We start from the raw sequence: 18,994 nt of genomic DNA on the forward strand, positions 1-18,994 counted from the left end.
TACCTTTCTATAGGTATGTTCTTTTTATTGTAACAATTGAAACGTAAAGCTAGTTTTATGAGTCTAATCAGTATTAAGAGCTTGAGGCTTTGGTTGTGTGAATGGTTTCTGCAAACCTTGTCCTTGCAGCAAGGCAGCTGCTCTGAGCCCAGCACTCGTGAGCACGTACCGCAGTGGTAACCATGATGCAGCACACCCCAGCAAAACAGCAGGCCTGTGGGCAGGCACAGAGTCACTCTTGTAATACCAGTTCATGCAGTTCACCTCGCAGAAGCTTTTTCAGGTGTCCACGCTCCGCTTTTAATCAAAAGAAGTTGAGCGAGACAAACTTCAGCTTTCATTTTCTGTGCCAGCGAAGGTCACCAAGTGTGGGAGGAAGCAGCAAAACAGAAGCTCTGGAAATACTGGAGGCTGAAGCAAGGAAAAGGATCTGGCAAAGGTTTCGTTTAGGGAGCTAGGGCTTGCCAGAGGAACGCTTTGGCCTTCTTAAAAATGTCCATCTGTCACTCAAGTACGGTTCATGAAAAGTAAAATGTGATGTGCCTCACTGAAGGAAGCTTGGTTCGTATGTCTGCAAGTTTCAGATACACTTGTAAGACCCCAGTTTGCAATGCTTAGTCTTGAATTCTTAGTCTTCCCTAATATTATCTGTAGCAGTTCGTATGGTTCTCTATGCTTGATGCAGGTAATACTGCAAATAACAAGAAAATGCTGTTAATTCAGCGTGTAAAATACCTCTGTGCTTACAAAGTTCTAGTCATGGTAAGGTCCTTAGAAAGGCATCTTGGCCCTGGGAAGCAATAATTTTTCGTTTGATATCTTTACTCTGACGTTTGGTCTCTGATTGCGTTTTCAGTGTTATACAAAATACGCCTTTATTCAATGTAAAATATACCTTATCATTAGGGCCAGCTTTCTTAATGACAGGTGAGTAAGCTAATGCACATTGCCTCCATTTTCACCCTCAGTAAAGATATGCAAAGAAATTGTTTCCTTGGATTGCAATTTTTCTTTACCCTTTTTTTTTAAAAAAAAAAAAAACATTTTGCAAGTCTTGTAGCCAAAATGTGTAGTTCAGTTTTTGCAGCAGTGAAGCAGTTGTGCTGTATAGTTTCTAGGCAGAACTGACGATGATGTGTAGCCATGCCACCCCAGCACGAGCTGCAAGAAACACTGGTAGCAATACCAGAGTTCCCTGTCGCCCTGGGGGAACCTGGAAGTGTGGTTTAGGATGAGCCTTTTCATAAGGATAACCATTCTGTATGGGTTTCCATTGTGCTCATCCCTTTTACTGAAGCACCAAAGAAACCTTCCTGCTGCTTGTGTCTGGGTGCTGCAGTTGTACTCAAGTACGCTATTTTAACAGTGCCAAGCTGTTTGCTAGTAAACCTCAAAGACAAGGACAGTGAAATACTCTGCAGGAGACTTGGAGGTTTTAAAAAGTACTTTGTGTGACTGTTACATACAGATAGAGAGCCAAAACTTGATCAAACGAACACAGCTACAAAACCACTTGAGTATTTTGCTCCTAGGCTTGCTATATCCCTGCCACCGGGCCCGATCCAGGGTAGGTCAGAATGGTGCAGGTAGGGATTTATGGTTGGAGTCTGTGAAGCAGCTAAAGCGAGCAAATATGCACTCTTTGCATATTTTCAGTTTTCAGATTCAGTTTTCTCCCTGCCCGTGGATATTGCAAGCAACTACATCCGTCCTTTCTGGCAGCAGGATGTGGATAGTTTGGCTAGGGTGTCACGGACAAGCTTTCCCTTGTGGTGCTGAGGTGCTGAGGTCTTGCAGACACAACCCTTCTTGCATTCTGGGAAGGACGGTTTGCCCACTGCTGGGTGTCTTTTGGAGGCATCAGCTACTGTTTCTGACTGAGGATCTCACAGTTTGGCTTTCTCCAATTGAATGATTCTGTCCATCTCTGGCATTAGGGTGCTGGAAAATGCATCACCAGACATGTTAGGGGGGAAGTAAAGTTCTGGAGTCTGCTTCTGCAGTGGATGCTGACAGCAGACCTGTTGCTGTAGGTCATCTTACTCAGGATTTCGCTGGGCATCCCATAAGCTGATCTCTGAAATTCTGGCAGGTGTCACAGCTATGCTACCATAGTCATGTGCTAGTCAAGAGGAAGGGTTGAAAGTCTGATCCGTTGTGATTGACTGCTATTATGTCCGGCAGATGTTACTTGTTCCATTAAAAAGAAAGTGTTTTTTTTGTTGTTTTGTTTTGTTTTTCCCTCCCTCTTAGGTGGAACGTATTGGGTATTCAAGGAGCCTTACTTAGCCTCTTTGTGGAGCCAATTTACTTCTCTAGCATCATCTTGGGGAGTTTATATCATGGGGATCATCTATCCAGAGCCGTATACCAGAGGATAGCAGAGATAGAAGATCTACCACCTCTTTATACACTCAACAGACCTTTACTTAGTGGCAAGTATCTAATGGAGAAGGCCGTGCCGGTAACTAAGTCTGTTCCAGTAGCAATGTGATTTTGCAGTTCTCAAAACCTTGCAAATTATGTACTGTGAGTAAACTGCTTTCTGGTTACAACAGAGAAGTTATGGTCTAAATCTATGGTAGTTACTTGGTCAGAAATACCATAGCAAGGTCCCTGTGTGAGTTAAAAGGTGGAAAGAACTAGAGTATGAACCTTTGGATGCGGGTTCACATAATTGCTGTCTGGAGCATACCCTAGCAATATGTGAGGCAAGTTGAAGGCCCCGGCTTAGTGAAACCTCTTCCCACCCATGAAATAGTGTGTTAGCTCTCACTGTCACTTCTCTTGCCATTGCAGATATTTGTTGAACAGCCGTCATTAATCAGTATGCCAAGATAGACACATTTGGCTCACAAATTCTAGATCAACAACCAACTAAAAATGGATGGAGAGAGCATCTCAGCTGCCGTTGGTTGTATTTTCTTTTTACCATCAATCTCTGTTGGATGCAGCATTAGCTTTAATTAGCATGGCACCCAACTTGTTTGCATGACCCAATAATAATTTTAGTTTCCACTTTGTAGGTTAATGCAGAAATGCTGCATTCAGAGCCCAGTGGCACATTCTTGGGGAATATTTTTAATAGAGTATTAAATATATCTGACAGACAGCAATATGGCAAGCCCCAGCTGGTGTAGTTAGCGGTTGTCTTCTGCATCTGCTGTTGAAAATTTAAGTACTGTTCTTCGGCATTGCGCTGATCCTAGGCTCTAGTGGGGCTAAGAGGAATGGCAGTATTTGAATTAACAGCTCATAACTCCTAATTGAGCCGTGACTTTCAAAGGAAAGTTCTGAAGTGTCTTAAATTCTAAAACTGCTAGTTACAGGAATGCTGTGAAAGCTTTAAAACTGAAATCTCTTATCTTTCCTCTGTTGCGTGCATTGCTTTGTTCTGTAGAGCTTGGCTTTTGGCATGTGTCTGTTTATTTTCCAGGGGGAAAAAAAAAGCTCAGTAGTTTAAAGCATGTTTAAAGTTTGACATGAATTTTTAAAATAGATTTAGGGAGGGAGTGGAGAAAAGAGCATATTGAACAGCCAGCATTTCTTTAGATAAGAACGCAATTAATAAGGATTCCCTAAGCCAGAACGTATTACAATGTGAAGTAATGTATTTGTCCTTGTATTGGCAAGTAACAGTTACAACACTCACAGCACCAAATATTAAATTGTTATATGGCCATAGTAGCTGATCTATGGACTTTTTCTGCCTGATTTGGGGGAATTTTTATCGGTTCTTCAAGACAGCAGGTTTCAGGTGGGGTGGGAGGAGTTTTTCTTATCCTTTTCACAACACATAATAGTACCTTGTCTTAAAAATTATCTTTCTGCAATATTGATATCATCTATTTGCCATGAACTAGCACCATCTGTTTAAACAGTTCAGCTGGGACTCACTGAGCAGCAGAGAGAGTTCAGAAGTGTTTTCAGCTGTTGAGTTTTCATGAAAATACATGTCTCAAAGTTGTACGAGAAGCTGATTTGGGAGGTTGGTTGGAGAGTTATGTTGATAGATTTTTTTTTTTTTTCTTTTTTTTCTACTGGTTAAGTTTTGCAAGCTAGTCTTCTGACCCATGCTGCTGGATTCAGCTGGGGCATTTATGTAGCTACCCATCTGCTCTTTGATTCACACATTTTACAGTGTATTCTTACCTGGGATAAGCACTGCAGAAGTACCTGTCCCCAGTTCTGTGTTCCTCCTGGTACACACACACAACTGCGTGATGGTGGCTCGTTTCTACCAGAGGATTAACTAAAAGAGAAATAGCTGTCTTTTCCACTGTCTCACATGTTTAACTGAGAAAGTACTGTAAAAACTGTGGGTTTTTTGGTCTCATAAAACAAGTTTTATGTCTGGAGGGACAGTTGCATTAGGTCAGACTGAGTTATTGTTATCTACTGCTAAAAATTTTCTTTTTAATCATCTTTCTTTCCTCATAGGAGATTTTCTACTTATACCTCCTTTTCCCAGCAAGTCAAATATAAACATGCATATCAGAGTAGCTGATTTTCGGCTAGGGGATGCGGGAAACCTGTATGTTGGTAGAAAACTCCCTCCCCGTGCTGACTCTTGGAAGCCCTTTGGTTGCAGGGCCCAACCTTTCGGGATCCCCTTAGCATCCTGCAGCACTGAGGGCACGTGAGCTCTCCCTGAGAATTGGCCAGCTCACTTGGAGAGAAGACACATTCGAATCTTGTGAATTTCTAGAATAATCTGAAAAGGGGTCAATTTCTCAATCAAATAGAATGTGGATGATTGATTGTATACATCAGCCAATAACAAAGTGCCAGTCTGCAGGGTGATCTGCAGAGACTCTTTTGGAAGCCGTTGCAGGAGGTGGGCACAAAGGAGTTAACCCAGGGTGGAAGTAGGGTGGCAGAGCTCAGCAATCAGAGAATCAGCCCTTGAAAATCCTGGAGAGCTGAAGTCATTAAATACAAGAGAGAAAATGCAAAGTTTTCCCTGTTTTAATGTCTGGTCAGTTGATAGTTTTCTTATGCTTTAGTTTCTCTAGACCTTCCTGTCTTTTACCAGAGTATTGTCAGAAATGATGTTGGTGGTGGTTTTGACCTGTTCCTCATGGTGCTGCTGACAGGTATTTCTTATTTCGGTTCTTGGCTGAAACATCCTGCAGCAGGGTCACATCTGCTGTCACCAGCGTAAGAGCTGGCTTAGATAAGACCAAGATGTTAAGATACAATCCATCCAGCGCAGTATGCTTTTCCACAGGTAGTTAGGCAGTGAAAAGAAAAAGGAAATAGTAAGCCTCTGCAGGTGCCTCCTGAGAATCACAGCAGGGATCTGCGGATCAGGGACATCCTGAGTCAGGTAGTAAGGTCCTTGTGTTTAGAAATCCTTCATGGATCTGTCATTCATGAACTCCTGGTTTTGTTTTTTGAACTCGTTTAAACTTTTTACCATCCGCAGCCTCCTTTAGTAAGGAGGACTGTAGGACATGTAAAGATTTGTGCCATGGACTTTCCTTTCTGCTAATTTCATTAGATGTTCCTCAGCGCTCTGTATGATACAGGCCACAAGCAGTTGTCGTGGCACTTGTCATGACGCTCAGTTTTCTATAGCTGCGATATTCCTACATGTCTTATTTTTTGAAAGTTGAAAAGTCTGCTTTGCTGTTCCTTGCGTGGAGACCCTTCCACGTAAGGATCATCCCTTCCATTTTACAATCATGTTTTTGAGCTGGTGAGGCTGGAGCAGCACCTGATAGAGCAGCAGTACTTATTTATATGGTGGCACCATGATATTCTGTTCAGTTCCGTGATCCTTCAGTATTCCTAACGTTTACTTTGCTTGCTTTGATTACTGTTGATCATTGACCTGATCTTTTGGTAGAACTGAGTATTAGAAACTAAAGCCTCATTCCTGAATGCTAATATCCAGCTCCAATCCACCACTCCTTATACAAAATTGCTTTGCTTTTTCCTCATATGTATTACCTAATATTTATCTGTGAGGAATTTCATCTGCCTTTTTGTTGCTCAGTCACCCAGTGCTGTGAGGTTTTTTTCTGCTACTCTTTGCAATTTCTTCTCTTAATATTCTTAAATAATTTAGTATCATCACCAACCTTATTCACCTCGTTTTTTCCCCACACATACTATCAAGGTTTGCACAGAGCTTGAGGTTCTTCAGCTGTGCTGGCTCTTCCCAAGGAGACTGTCTTCATCCAGGTGTCTATTAAGTCTGTTTTTAAGGTACACATTGAACAGACAGGCCTTCTACTTGCTGGGCTCTCTAAGAATTTCTGTCACACTGGCCACCTCCAGTCTTCAGTTACAAAAGGCAGTTTTTTGTGGAGTCCTCCACAGTATTGCTGTATTTACATTTGTACCTAGTAGTGTGGGATCATAGTTCCTGCAGCCTTCCTGGTGCAGATGTCATGTTTATTGGCTGGTAGCTCCCTGGCACACCTCTAAACTCCTTAAAGATTGGAGTCTCATTGGCCACCTTTCTGGAGAAGTTCTGGAGAACTTGTGTGGTTTGTGACGAGAGGTTATATACCACGAGTGCTGCTCCTGCTGCCTCATCTTTAGTTTCCTTGAATGCGGTCGAATACTGTCTGGGTGCTGAACTGGTGTTTGCTTACTTCATAGGCATATCTTGGAACTATTTTTACTGGCACCTCAATTGGAGGTGGCTCCTCTGGCACGTTGCCTGTGAAGAGGGGCTCCAGCCTGGGGACCCACCCAACCTTTTTGCAAAACATTCTTTCGGTTTTTGTACATAAGAAGACTTCAATCACCACAGCAAGAGTGGTTATTATAAATGTTCATGCCTCAGCACTTCTCTGACTGTTGTCTACATTTTTTTTTTTTTAACAAAAATAAATCCTTCAGCAGAACCTTTGGTGATTTTTTTTTTTTTTGGCTGTTTCCTTGGTACCTTGTCCTCCCGTTCACACTGGTGTTTTTCAGCTCTCTATGTCCTTTTTTAATGAAGCTTTTTTGAGCTCTGTCCTCAAAAGAACTGTCAAGCTTTATTATTTATATAAGCACTGGCACAGAGAGCTGTGACCTTTGCTTTTGCTTATTATACCCCATTTTAATAATATTCAACAATAAGTTCTGAGCGATGTTCTCTAAATAGCTTAGTTATGTCAGTTTTCAAAGGAGAATAAAATATTTTACTTTCTATCCTAGCTTTCTGTCCCATTACTAGTTTCAGCTTATCATGCTATGTTCACGTCTAGATTTTGAGGGGAAAGGTAAGCTCCACCTAGAGTGTGATCAGATGCTTTGCTTTTGAGATGACCTTTATTCCCTGTCTGTGGTACCTGTGATCCACCTTCAGGCCATCTCTACAGGGTTCATGCAGATAATTAAGCAGCTGAACAGGGTGTTGTTATTTAAGTCTGTTTGAAATTCTCTTTTTTCGTAATTTATTTAGTTCATCAAAATAACCTAAGGAATGCAATTGTATAATTGCCATGGAAATGTAATGCGTACTGGATGTTCAGCTTCCTCATCTTTACTTGATTTGCTTGTGTGGCTGCTTGGAATGTCACAGGTGCCTGAGTAGCTGATACCTGGTTTGTGATGTCACAGGTGCCTGAGTAGCTGATAGAGCAGGACCAAATGCTGTTTTGTAGTACTCAATGAACTATATCTGATACCTGTACTTGTCCAGCAGTATAGGGAACAAAAGCAATAATATAGATGTCATTAAAATAAAGAAAAAATATGACTGACCTGCCTGTCATGTGGTGGCAATTTCTTAGCCCTCTTGCTTCGGTGGTTTTGGTAGAATCAATTTTTGATTAAGAGGTTTGTCAGCAGGGGTCTGTTTCACATAAGCTTCACAAAGCTGCCTGATTTTACATGCTTTTGGAGACTCAGAGTTGAGATTCGTTTTGTGTGCACCCAAAATTCACAATTTATTAGGGGTTTAGGTGCAAGCCTTGTGTTGTGTGACTCAGAGCGGCAGCGTTTGCACTTCAGTGGCACAAGACAAGCTGTGTTGGGCGTGACCAGCTCCCGTTTTCAGGAGGCGTGATGCACATGTTCGTTGCCAACGCCTCAGAAGGACCACAGCTGTTGTGATGAGGACTTTTCGACTCCCTATTCCTGCTGGGTCTTCCTTCAGCATTGCTCGAGTGATATTCTTGATGGTACCTGCTCAGCAGGGACCACTGTCTGCCCTCCCAGGCTGGTCAGTGTGTGGGTCCCACGTCCCTGCTCACTGATTTACAGATCAGTGGGTGTAGATCTGTGGCATGCTGCTGTATTACAGCTCCTGCATGCACCTCTCCTAAAAGAAATCAGAAAAGAGCTCTCCAGGAAACTTTTGTTCTGATTCTCAATTTTTTCAACTTGTGTTTTAAGACAATGTGGAATGGTAGTGTTATTTTTTATGATTTACTTATTCACTTAATTACTGGTTATCAGTCATAGTGACCAGGTTGACATAAACCAGGTGTAAAAATTCAACACGAAGTTCAGTATGATTAATATTTCAAAATGTTGGTTTATTTATGAAACGAGGAACTGATTATAGTAAGCAAACTGAATTTCACTGTGTCATTCAGACCTCCCAGTCCTCACGCTCTCAGCGCTGGGCCCAGAGACCCGGGCCAAGTGAGCCAGTCCTGCGCTCGGGTGCAGGGTTGGCTTAACTTTGTTTATTAGACTGTGTTTCAAATATCAGCAAGAAGTGCATCCTGCTGCAACGCTTATGTTTGATTTATACAAATTTGATAGATTTTATAAAGTGTAGGACCTAGCATAACCTCAGAGTAGATTTGAAATAGGTTCTCAGTGAGAGTTGCCTTAAAGTAAAAATGGGATTTTTATTGATTGGAAAGAAGAAATCGCCCTGTTCCTTTGTTCTCTCCTGGTGAGACAATTGAGACGTCTTAAGGGTAGATTTTTGCCACGCCTGTAATGGCAGGATCAAATCCGATGTGCTCCTCAGCTTTTCTATAGCACACACAACCCAAACTCCTGGCCCTGGCTGCTGCTTGCAAGTGCCGTCCCGCTGCCCGTGCGGGAGAGGAGCTGCCCGTGGATGGCAGCGCCTGCTGGGATCTTCAAGCACGGTACCGCAGTCATTACACACAGGGCATCTCTGTTGGGGTGCCGTGGGGGGATAAATCCTGCCACAGGCAGCCAGCCAGCCTTGCTTCGCACTGGGGTTAGACTTCTGGTGGCTTTTCTTCTCCATCAGCAGAGGTGAAGCCGTATTTGAGAGGTGTCACGCAATTTAATATCTGAGCAAAATGATCCATGTTTCTCTCTTGAGTCCTGCGGTTTGCCATTCCTGGGCACTGTAAGTAGCAATGGGCACGTAAAGTGGGGTGGCAGCCAAAGCACAGCCAGGTCTATGCTGAAAGACTCAAATGTCTGCTGGTTTTGGCTTTCTGCGGAGGATGCTGAGGATGGGGCTCATTTTGTTTAACTTGGATGCCCACAGCATCAGTGCCGCTGCCTGTGCTGGTCACACTGTGCCCGGCAGAGTCCATAAGAAGGAGGAAATAGATCCCTAGTTTGCGAGGCATCCTATACCATCTCGTGCCACTGCTCTGACTCAACTCCATTTTCATGAGGGAAAGTGAAAAAGCACGTTGTAGGCACTTCTAAATAAGCATGACCTCTCCAAATAAGATTGCCATCCAAAGTTGTTGGCTGAATTGTAACTGAGTGTTGAAACATGACAAGGGTTTGTAGTTTCACACCCGTTTTGAAATGAGATAAGCAATATTCACCTAAATTTTTACAACTTCAGAGTGAAAGGGAGTTGACTGGAGAGTTACACCTGTCAAAATCTACAGTATCTGCTTTTTCCTACAATTGCTTTGTCCTGCTACTGAGTGAGCTCCGAGAGCAGAGGTTTCTTGTGCAGGAGCAGAGCAACTTCTTTTTTTTTCTGCTTCATAATTATTTGCAGGTTAATAATTAGTTCATTGGTTTGCCCTGTAGGCAAGTCCAGATCCTCCTGAGACGGATGTGACAAGGTGCTCATGTCACTGTCCCCACGGACCCTTGCCACAGACCTCTCCGCAGCCCCCCCCCGCTGAGGAGGCTGGTTTCTCACATGCTTGCCCTGCTAGAAAGGACAGGAGGAGAGAGCACTTCAGCCAGGATGAGAATGAGATGTGTGCACGGTGGTATTTCCACGAGTCAGTGAAAAATCTGCAGGAGAATGTCCTTGGAATAACAGATCCGCATGTCAGACAGCAGTCTTAGCTTAGCAGCGTGATTTCAGTAGCTGTGCTGTATCGCTTACTCCTCAGTAAAAACAAAAATCAAGAGTTAGCATTTACTATTGTCATTAAACAAGCTTTCCTTTCAGGTATTAGCAATGCAGAAGCCCGTCAGCCAGGGAAAGCACCAAACTTCAGCGTGAACTGGACAGTAGGAGACACTGGTCTTGAAGTTATTAATGCTACAACCGGCAAAGATGAGATGGGTCGTGCATCTCGCCTTTGTAAGCATGCTTTTTACAGCCGCTGGATGCGTATTCATGCAAAGGTATGTCTTCCAGAGTGCTAGATTTTCTACTTAATTCTTAATGAAATATCTGCTTGCTGTATTCGGAAGCCATTTTCTGAGCCTGTTTTAAACTGAGCCTGATGTTAGCAACTGCTCCGTGTAGTAATGGAAAAGAACGATGTCTTTGTTATTCTTCTGTGTTTATCTTGATGATGTCTGGTCCAAAGTGCGTGCAAGGATCTAATAATCCTTGGTTTATAGCGAAGTAAACAAAGGGTGCTATCTCCTTTGAGCTTGCCTTCGCAATTTAATTCATTTGGAAGGATAATCCCAGTTTCACTGCAATCGAACCTACTAGGATTTCATTCTGTCCTCTCTTAGAAAGAAAAGCTACAAGAAAGTATCTGTCAGTGGTTTTTCAGTATTTAGATTTCTTCCACTGAAGGAAGTTGATAGTCCAGAGACAGCGAAAGGCAGGCTGGCCGAGGCGAGACTGGCCCCAGGGGTGCCTCTGCCATGTCGTGACCCGGCGTGGTGCTGCGCAAGGGCTCGCTCTGCAAGAGGCACACCCGGCCGTTGGGGGCCGTTGGGGCCTGCCTTTGCCCAAACGTTTGGTTTAGTGGTTCATTAACTTGTTTTAATGATAGTTGTTTTAATAACTCAGTCACTCTCAAACCGTTTGGCTTAATAGTTTCTTGTCTCTCTTCTTTCCTCCTCTTTAACCCACACAGCTTTCCTCTAGCCTGCGCTCAAAGATCCTCAAGCCTAACCTGTACCACGAAACCAAGCAAGGAGCCACCGAGTATCAAACTGCCAAAGAGTGTTTGTTTAAAGCATTCCTGAAGGCAGGACTTGGAGCCTGGGTGGAGAAGCCCATAGAACAGGATCAGTTTTCTCTCACGGTCTAATTCACAGACTGCACATCACTTTGGAAAGGGGGTTGTTCTGGAAATTCCTGGTGTCCAGCGTTGCTTTCTGGCATCTCCACAGCTGTCAAAACATCTTTTTACTGTTTGGAGTTGGGCTTTTTCCTTTGTTTTTTTGAAACTTCATAGTAACTGTTTCTGTTTTGCCTAAGTATTGAAAATCAATGATGATCTGACACATAATTGTATATTTTGTTATGGGAAAGTAATTTCTGGTGTATTTCTAGAAATACTTTTACTGTAGAAAACTTGCAGTAAGGCTGTCCTTACAGTATACAATGACTCATTTTTTCTGGGTTAAAATTTTTTTTTTTTTTTAATTCAATGTCATCAAGTGCATGAAGAAATGAAAGTTTCTCTAGGTTTTACACCACACTTTTAGGAAGTAGCTTAATTTTTTAAAAAGAAAATAGGTGACAAAGCTGATTCTACTCCTCTGTTAACTTGTTTTTGAAGTGCAGATATTTCTAGCATATAGACCACAGAGCCAGAACGGAGTCTGGACAGCTAGTTTTTCCCCACTTCCTTGCTCTTTAAAACCAGCTGCTGAAAATTTCATGTCTTTGATGTATGTATTTATTAGTCTGTGACCCAGTTTTTAACATGCAGCTTTTTATTCTGTTTTTAAAAATACATTTACCTCCCATTTATACACATTGTGAAGTCTTCATTTTTTTTTACCATTGTAAACTGGAAACAGCAAAATAATTATTTGTAAGTTAAGAAGTTTAGTCTATAACGTGCAGAAACCTGTTTAGAAGTAGGTGATTTGTATATCCCAGGAACTCATCAGGATACGATCGTAACTGTTACAGTAATATGACAACTTTAAAAAAAAAAAAAAATGCTCCTTTTAAGGGCGCTAAGCCTGAATTGCCAAAACCAGACACTTGCTGGGTGTGAATTGCTCTCCTCTCAGAAATGGAAAGCTCTTGTATGGACAAAAAGTTGTTAAAACTTCTTTCCTGTGAGTTATATCAGCTTTCACCCAAGTTACTGTGTCTCTGAGATTTCATTGCCTTTTGGCTTTACACATGTGATGGTCTTCATGCAGCTAATTAGGTAAGTTGCTCTGAAACGTGCTTTCGTTTGTTTTGACAGTTACTTAGAAAGATGTTTTTCCTGAAGGTGTAGACACTTCTGCTTTATGTAAAAATGTAACATAGAAGGGAAATATTGTGAGTTCAGTTTGATTAACTGGTATATAGAAGGCACTTTTAAAAACATTTTTCAGTACATGACGTTTAGGAGCGGGTGAGGCAATCGCTTCTCTGCTCACAGTGTGTTTCCAAACACATCCCTTGGCTCGTGCCCATCCAGGTATCACCTGTGCTTTCTGAAGAGCATCTCAGATGTCCTCCGTGTTCACTTGCAAACAGTGAAGGTGATGGTTCGTGATGTGGGAGTTCACCTGACAAAACCGAACCGGTGCACCACTGCTCCAGCTGTTGGTTCCTGCCCCTCCGCTCCACCACCCCTCACCTGTGCTGTGTGGGACATCGGATCAGCGGGCTTGGTCCGTGCTTTGGAGTCAAGTCAAGGGTTGCTTTTAGACCCACATTGGGTCAGGGGTCCAGTTTAGAGTTGTGCTGGCACATCTGCGGAGGCAGTGGAGTGGAGCGTGGGTCCCTGCAGCCAGCTTCATGGCCAAAGCTGTAACTGGAGTGACCGTACCTCAGCCCCAGCATCTCCGGGGGGGTTTCAGATACTTGGGGTGTTGGAGACTTTGATGTAAAACCCCTTCTGGCCAATCGTGCATGCCAAGGAGATGTGCTCTTTGTTATTGCTCAAGTAGGAACCCATTTTCAGCTTCAAAAAATGGCCAAGCTTTGATCATTTAGTTCAAGTTGAAGTCAAAGCATCTTGGAAGTAATGCATTGAGGTGCAAACAATGCATTTTTGGTGGTGTTATGGATAATAGCGAGCACTGCTGTGGGAAGGCAAGCAAGTCTGTGGCCTGGTGGTCCCCTCGGAAAAGTCTGATGCTCCCAGAGGTTACTGCCTTTTCCAGATGCCAGAGGAACAAATGTTGAAAGCTGTGTTAATTCAGCTTCATCCTGTCTGCTTCTCATTAAAACCAGAAGTGCTCCCATGGCCTCTCCAAGCCCAACAAGGCTTCTCTGGTTGTCATCTGACTGAGGCTTAGACTGACCTTCTAAAACTAAAAGGAATTTAATTGTGTGTGGTCAGATTTTGCAAGTACTCGGGCATCTGCCTTTGAGATCAACCTTGTCTCGTTCACGTTGCAGAAGTTCTGTTGTGGCTGTAGTTGAGTACAGGTCTGGGTTTCTGCAGGACCGAGGGAAAGCTGGTTGCACTGTGTGTGTTTTCTTGAAATCACTACTGCTCTCAGATGAAATACACATTTTTAAGGGGCTCAGTCGATTGATACATGAAGTCCGTTGATAATTTTTGGCACATTGTTTTTACCCATCTTTCTGAAGTGCTCATTCAAAAGTTGGTGTCTCTGGATTTTTTTGATGACTAGGAAAGTATTAGCTCAAACTATTTTTTTTATGAAGTCACAAATATGAGCAATATATTTAATTATTATTATAGACATAGTTTTTTAAGCTGTTCGAATGAACGACTGAAATTAAACTGTAAAGGAAATATGTTCCATGGCAAAACCTTTTGACAAAGGAGTGGTGTCAGGTTATTTATGAGGAATGAGTTCTCTTGTTTATAATTCCAGGATTTTAAAAAGTAAGAAGTTTTCCAGGGTTGTATGCAATCCATATCTGTCTTCTGGGAGTCAATAAAATACCGCTTGGCTTCCTTCACTTGCTTGTTCCTTTTTGTGCAGTTAATATGTGGAAAGAAGTTGGGATTGCTGATGCTGCAATCAGTTGATGCTTCTGTATTCCTCACAAATCACCGTCACCAAGCGAGAATGGATAGCGATGTATAGAATTTCGAGTGACTGCAAAAGAGAAGGTAACTCAGCTTCCAGCAGCTGCCGAATGTTGTGGCGGGAGCTGCGAGTCTCCCCGACGGGTTGTGAGACTGAGCGGTCTGGTCTGAAAAGCCTGGGCTGGGTGGATGGGAGCTGGCCTGCACAGGGACTTGCAATGCTGCTCTGGGAGCTGCTTCGGTTCTTTTAATTTTTTTTTTTTTTCCTTATTTTTGATTGAGTATGAGTGTTTGTCTCAGGATCTTCAAAGAACTTAGAGTGACAACTTTAATGTCGATGAATACTTGAAATCTAATTTAAGGTGTTTTCTCCAGATGACAGCCTAGCTATAATAAAGTTTGTAGGTTAGTAAAATAGATAATTTTAAATATAGATGTTTGAAATATATATGTTCTGCAGGATCATTTTAAGAAAATTTGGGCTTAAAGGTTAACACTTGAAATATCAGTTATGGATGTACTCAGGACCTGGTAGTAATAACTATAGATTATTTCTCACTGCTTATGTATGAAGCGTATTGTGTGTAGGAGCTTGGTAGCAACTGTTCTCCCCCACGGGCGTGGATGTCCACGTGGCCCTCGCGGCCCCGCTCGCCCTCCTGTAGCTAGTGAATGGTAATTGTGACTCTGCCTGCTTAGGGTTGTACAGCAGCGGCGTTTCTGTACGGTTGGTGATTTTGATCTTCTCAGAGAAATCTTTTCACGACTGGTTACTGCATAGGAGACTCAGGAGTAGAAGATTTTTGTGTGCTATTACTCTAAATCTAAAATAATTTGCAGCTGAAAGTCTGAGGATCTCGGAGCTCGTGTTGCATTTCATCAGTCCAGTTCTGTGATGCTTAAGAGTGCCGTTGACCCAAGGGAAAAAAAATAAATCTCATCCTGCCTCTCTCAGTGAAAATGTGCGTGAAATAAAGCTGTTGGTTCAGAGTGCTTGGTAGCACGAAGCAGAGAGCGTGTCTCATGGAAGAGTAGTGCCACCTTTTGAAACCAAGCTGTCTTTTTAAAAAAAAAATAACCAACCAGGAATTGAGAATAAAATCTAAGAATTGCTCAGTCACCGCATAATTGAGATTTTATTTTTTTGTTTTTTTAAAATATCAGCGGTTTTCTAAATAGTGAAGATCATTATTGCCATTTCTTAAATTAGGCTTTAATGCTTGGGAGGCTCACGATTGCAGAGCAGCTGTGCTTTGGATTCCTTGCATTTTTATCATCGTAAAATGTCCACTGTGAAAATTATCCCAAAGTTTACTGAAAAGGAAGAAGAGCTGCAATCGAGAGAATAAAGTCAGAACAAAAATGTCTAATGTTATTTAAAACCTACGAACCCACAGAAATAAAATGTATAAAATGTAATTATCCTGTCTCAGAATTGCCATGTGTTTGTTTTGGTTGGTTGTTTTTTTTTTTTTTTTCCTGAGTTGAGTTGAAAAGAGTTTTTACTCGCCTCGAGTTTAAAAGCTTGCATCTTTCCTTAGCGTGCTCCTGTTTGAGGAGGAGTTGGTGTTCATCGCAGGGTCACCTGGAGCTCCCAGAGGCACGGCTTTTGAAAGGGGCATGAAGTGGATTTTGGCAGGGACACTGGCCTGGGTGCCGTGGGGCTGGGAGGGAGCTGGGGCAGGGCCAGGTTCCCGCTGTGCCCCAGTGCCGTGGGCTTGGGCTGGGCTCAGCCTGATGTGCCACAGCCGCTGCTGCGTCTGCACCTGACTGAGACAGGAGGAGCGGGAGAAGCTGACATTGCTGCTTTCTCTAGTTCCTAAAAGCAGGAATGACGGCACGGGGTGGGATTTCTGCTCCCTCCTGCTCTCCGGCAGAGAGGCCCTCGGGCAGGAGATGGGCAGCATGGGCTGAACGAATTGTTCCCAGCTCCCCTTTCCCGGAGACATCCCAGCACAGGCGGGCCCCAGCTGTCGGTAAATTGGAGGCTTTTAGGGTACGTCGGGCTTGCTGCCATTCCTATATGGAGACAACTGATCTGGAGTATTTGCAGTAATTTTGGGTCGACCCCCAAGGAAGAAAGTTGTGTGGGTGTCTGTGGCAGACAGGTTGGGTGTTTACAGCCACAGGACGTGTGGTGGTTCATCACTAGGCAGGTGTCTGTCCCTGGAAGACACTCAGGCGCATAAAGCCAAGGTCCCTAAGTACCTCTGCTAGCATCACGTGCCGAAGCTGGTACCGTGCTTCTGATAAAACAACTTCTTCTGTTGTTTCTGTTGAGCTGGTTGTGGTAGGAACGATGCAAACCGACAAACAAGCTGTGACTGAAATCCTGAACCTGTCACAGCTGGTGGAGAGCAGATAGGACTGGAGTTTCTCCTTGGATCACGTCAACATACGGTGTTTTTCAGAACCTTTGCAGCCAAAGGTCTGTCCCATTGCCTGCTAATAAATGGGCTGTTAATTGTGCCAACAGCATTTGCATGTGCAGGAATGAGTTTTATGGGTAGCTATGTTTTGTTTTCTTCAGTCATTTTGGAAAAGAGGAATGAAGAGATGTGTTTGCTGTCAGTACAGAGGGCAGCCAGCCTCAGCAGGTGTAATGATTTAAAGAATTTCCGTTCTCCGGAGGGAAAGATCCATAGTTGAGGTCACTGCAGTATTTTTTCACATTTATAATATCTTCATTGTTACCATACCAATATCATTTTTGTTGTAGTCCGGCTGAGACGTCTTTAACAAATTTAAGATCAAATGTGTGTGTGAATATATATTTATACATATATATATATATAAAATATTGCTGTATATTATTTGCATTAAGCAGTTATTCTTCCCCAATCTTCCTGTGTGATAGTGTGAATACATTAGCTTTACCTACCTGGTGTAAGGATATTAAGGAACACTCTCAGATACTGTCTTTATACTTACTTTCTTCCTCCATCCATAATCACGACTTCGAAGACGAGACCTCATTTTACCTCTGGTTTGTCGCTTTCCTCAAGGCACATGTTCCTATCCCGGTGTCACCGCTAAAGCACAACCCATCGGTCGATTATTCTAAGCAATGACTGTTTTGCATACTACCTTGCTTTGTTTAATTAATGTTTGTACAGAGATTTGAAAATATAAAGAGCTATATCATTGATAAGTTTCATCATTGTTTTTGTATATTTGATATCGGTAGCGGCAGCAAAAAAATAAGCGAGGCGTCACGGAATACTGTGTGTCCTTAAAATGGTGGGTTTGGTTACACCCTAAAGAGCTTAGTTGAGGGTGTGTTTCTGAAGCTGCCAATCTGATCTCTGAAATCGCAGCTTTTGCAAGGAGGGAGGGAGAAAGGGATGGCACGCTCGGGAACACACGGCACTGCCTTGCGGAGGAAGCGGGAGCGCGGGCGCCTGCGGCTGGAAAGGGGAAGCTCTGGAGGTGGGAGCTGCCCTCCCTGGCCCCAGGACACCAACCCACTGCTGGGGTGCGGTGTTGCTGCTGCCCAAAACACGCGACAGGTCTGCAGCTCCAGCACAGACACGTGGCCTGTGGCTGGGTGTGGGGAGGGCTCTGTGGCTGCTGCTGCTTTTGGGAAAGGTTTGCAGTTGTTTACTCAAATCCCAAGTGGAGGTGTCCCTCTCTAACTTCTAGGGACTCGTAGGTGGTCACCAGGGTTTTCATCTGAGCACGCATCCTCTGTTGGGTTTGCATCCTGCACACAGTCGTAGCCTCGAGCCCCGCTTTTGGGTGGGCTGGGTGAGCCCTGTGGGGTGCCAGTGCTACTGCTGCGTGGGGTGGGGACCCAGCTCCCCGGTGCTGGGGACAGCAAAAGCCCAACCTCCTGGTGCTCACCCTTAGCACCTGTCCTGACAAAGGGGGAGAGCCTGGTCCCAGATGTGCTGCCCTTGCGTTCTGCTCAAGGGACACCTCTGCGGCAGCATCCAGAAACCGCCAGCAGAGCCCTGGGAGTGGTGGTGAACGGAGTTAAATCCAGTTGGCAGCCGGTCACGAGTGGTGTCCCCCAGGGCTCGGTTTTGGGGCCACTCCTGTGTAACGTCTTTATTGATGACCTAGACGAGGGGATCGAGTGCACCCTCAGTCAGTTTGCAGATGACACCAAGTTGGGTGGGAGTGTTGATCTGCTCGAGGGTAGGGAGGCTCTGCAGAGAGACCTGGACAGGCTGGAGTGATGGGCTGAGGGCAACTGCAGGAGTTTCAATAAGGCCAAATGCCGGGTGCTGCACTTGGGCCACAACAACCCCCAGCAGGCTACAGGCTTGGGGAGGAGTGGCTGGAGAGCTGCCAGTCAGAGAGGGACCTGGGGGGGTTGATTGACAGCCGGCTGAACATGAGCCAGCAGTGTGCCCAGGTGGCCAAGAAGGCCAATGGCATCCTGGCTTGTATCAGAAATAGTGTGGCCAGCAGGGACAGGGAAGGGATCTGACCCCTGGACTCGGCACTGGTGAGGCCGCCCCTCGATGACTGGGTTCAGTTTTGGGCCCCTCACTCCAAAAAGGCCATTGAATGACTCGAGCGTGTCCAGAGAAGGGCAACGGAGCTGGTGCAGGGTCTGGAGCACAGGTCTGATGGGGAGCGGCTGAGGGAACTGGGGGGGTTTAGTCTGGAGAAGAGGAGGGTGAGGGGAGACCTCATGGCCCTCTACAACTCCCTGAAAGGAGGGTGCAGAGAGGGGGGATGAGTCTCTTGAGCCAAGGAACAAGCGCCAGGACAAGAGGGAATGGCCTCAAGCTGCGCCAGGGCAGGGTCAGACTGGCTCT

At 44.2% G+C, this 18,994-nt stretch overlaps 1 protein-coding gene across 5 annotated transcripts in view; it reads left to right on the forward strand.

Annotated features, from left to right (window-relative positions):
* The window catches only part of ADARB1 (adenosine deaminase RNA specific B1), a 90,397-nt gene extending 73,017 nt beyond the window's left edge, over positions 1–17,380 (forward strand). For 4 of the 5 annotated variants that reach the window (XM_074872394.1, XM_074872392.1, XM_074872395.1 and 1 more), the window contains 3 exons: positions 2,254–2,435; positions 10,307–10,485; positions 11,178–17,380. In XM_074872394.1, the coding sequence (XP_074728495.1) occupies positions 2,254–2,435; positions 10,307–10,485; positions 11,178–11,354 (538 nt within the window). In that variant the 3' untranslated portion in view covers positions 11,355–17,380. The remainder of the gene's footprint in view (positions 1–2,253; positions 2,436–10,306; positions 10,486–11,177) is intronic. The other variant, XR_012629401.1, reaches the window with a different exon arrangement.
* Positions 17,381–18,994: the final 1,614 nt, after the last annotated feature.

This window comes from Strix uralensis, chromosome 6 (assembly GCF_047716275.1).
Source record: "Strix uralensis isolate ZFMK-TIS-50842 chromosome 6, bStrUra1, whole genome shotgun sequence".
In the NCBI taxonomy this organism is placed as follows: domain Eukaryota; kingdom Metazoa; phylum Chordata; class Aves; order Strigiformes; family Strigidae; genus Strix; species Strix uralensis.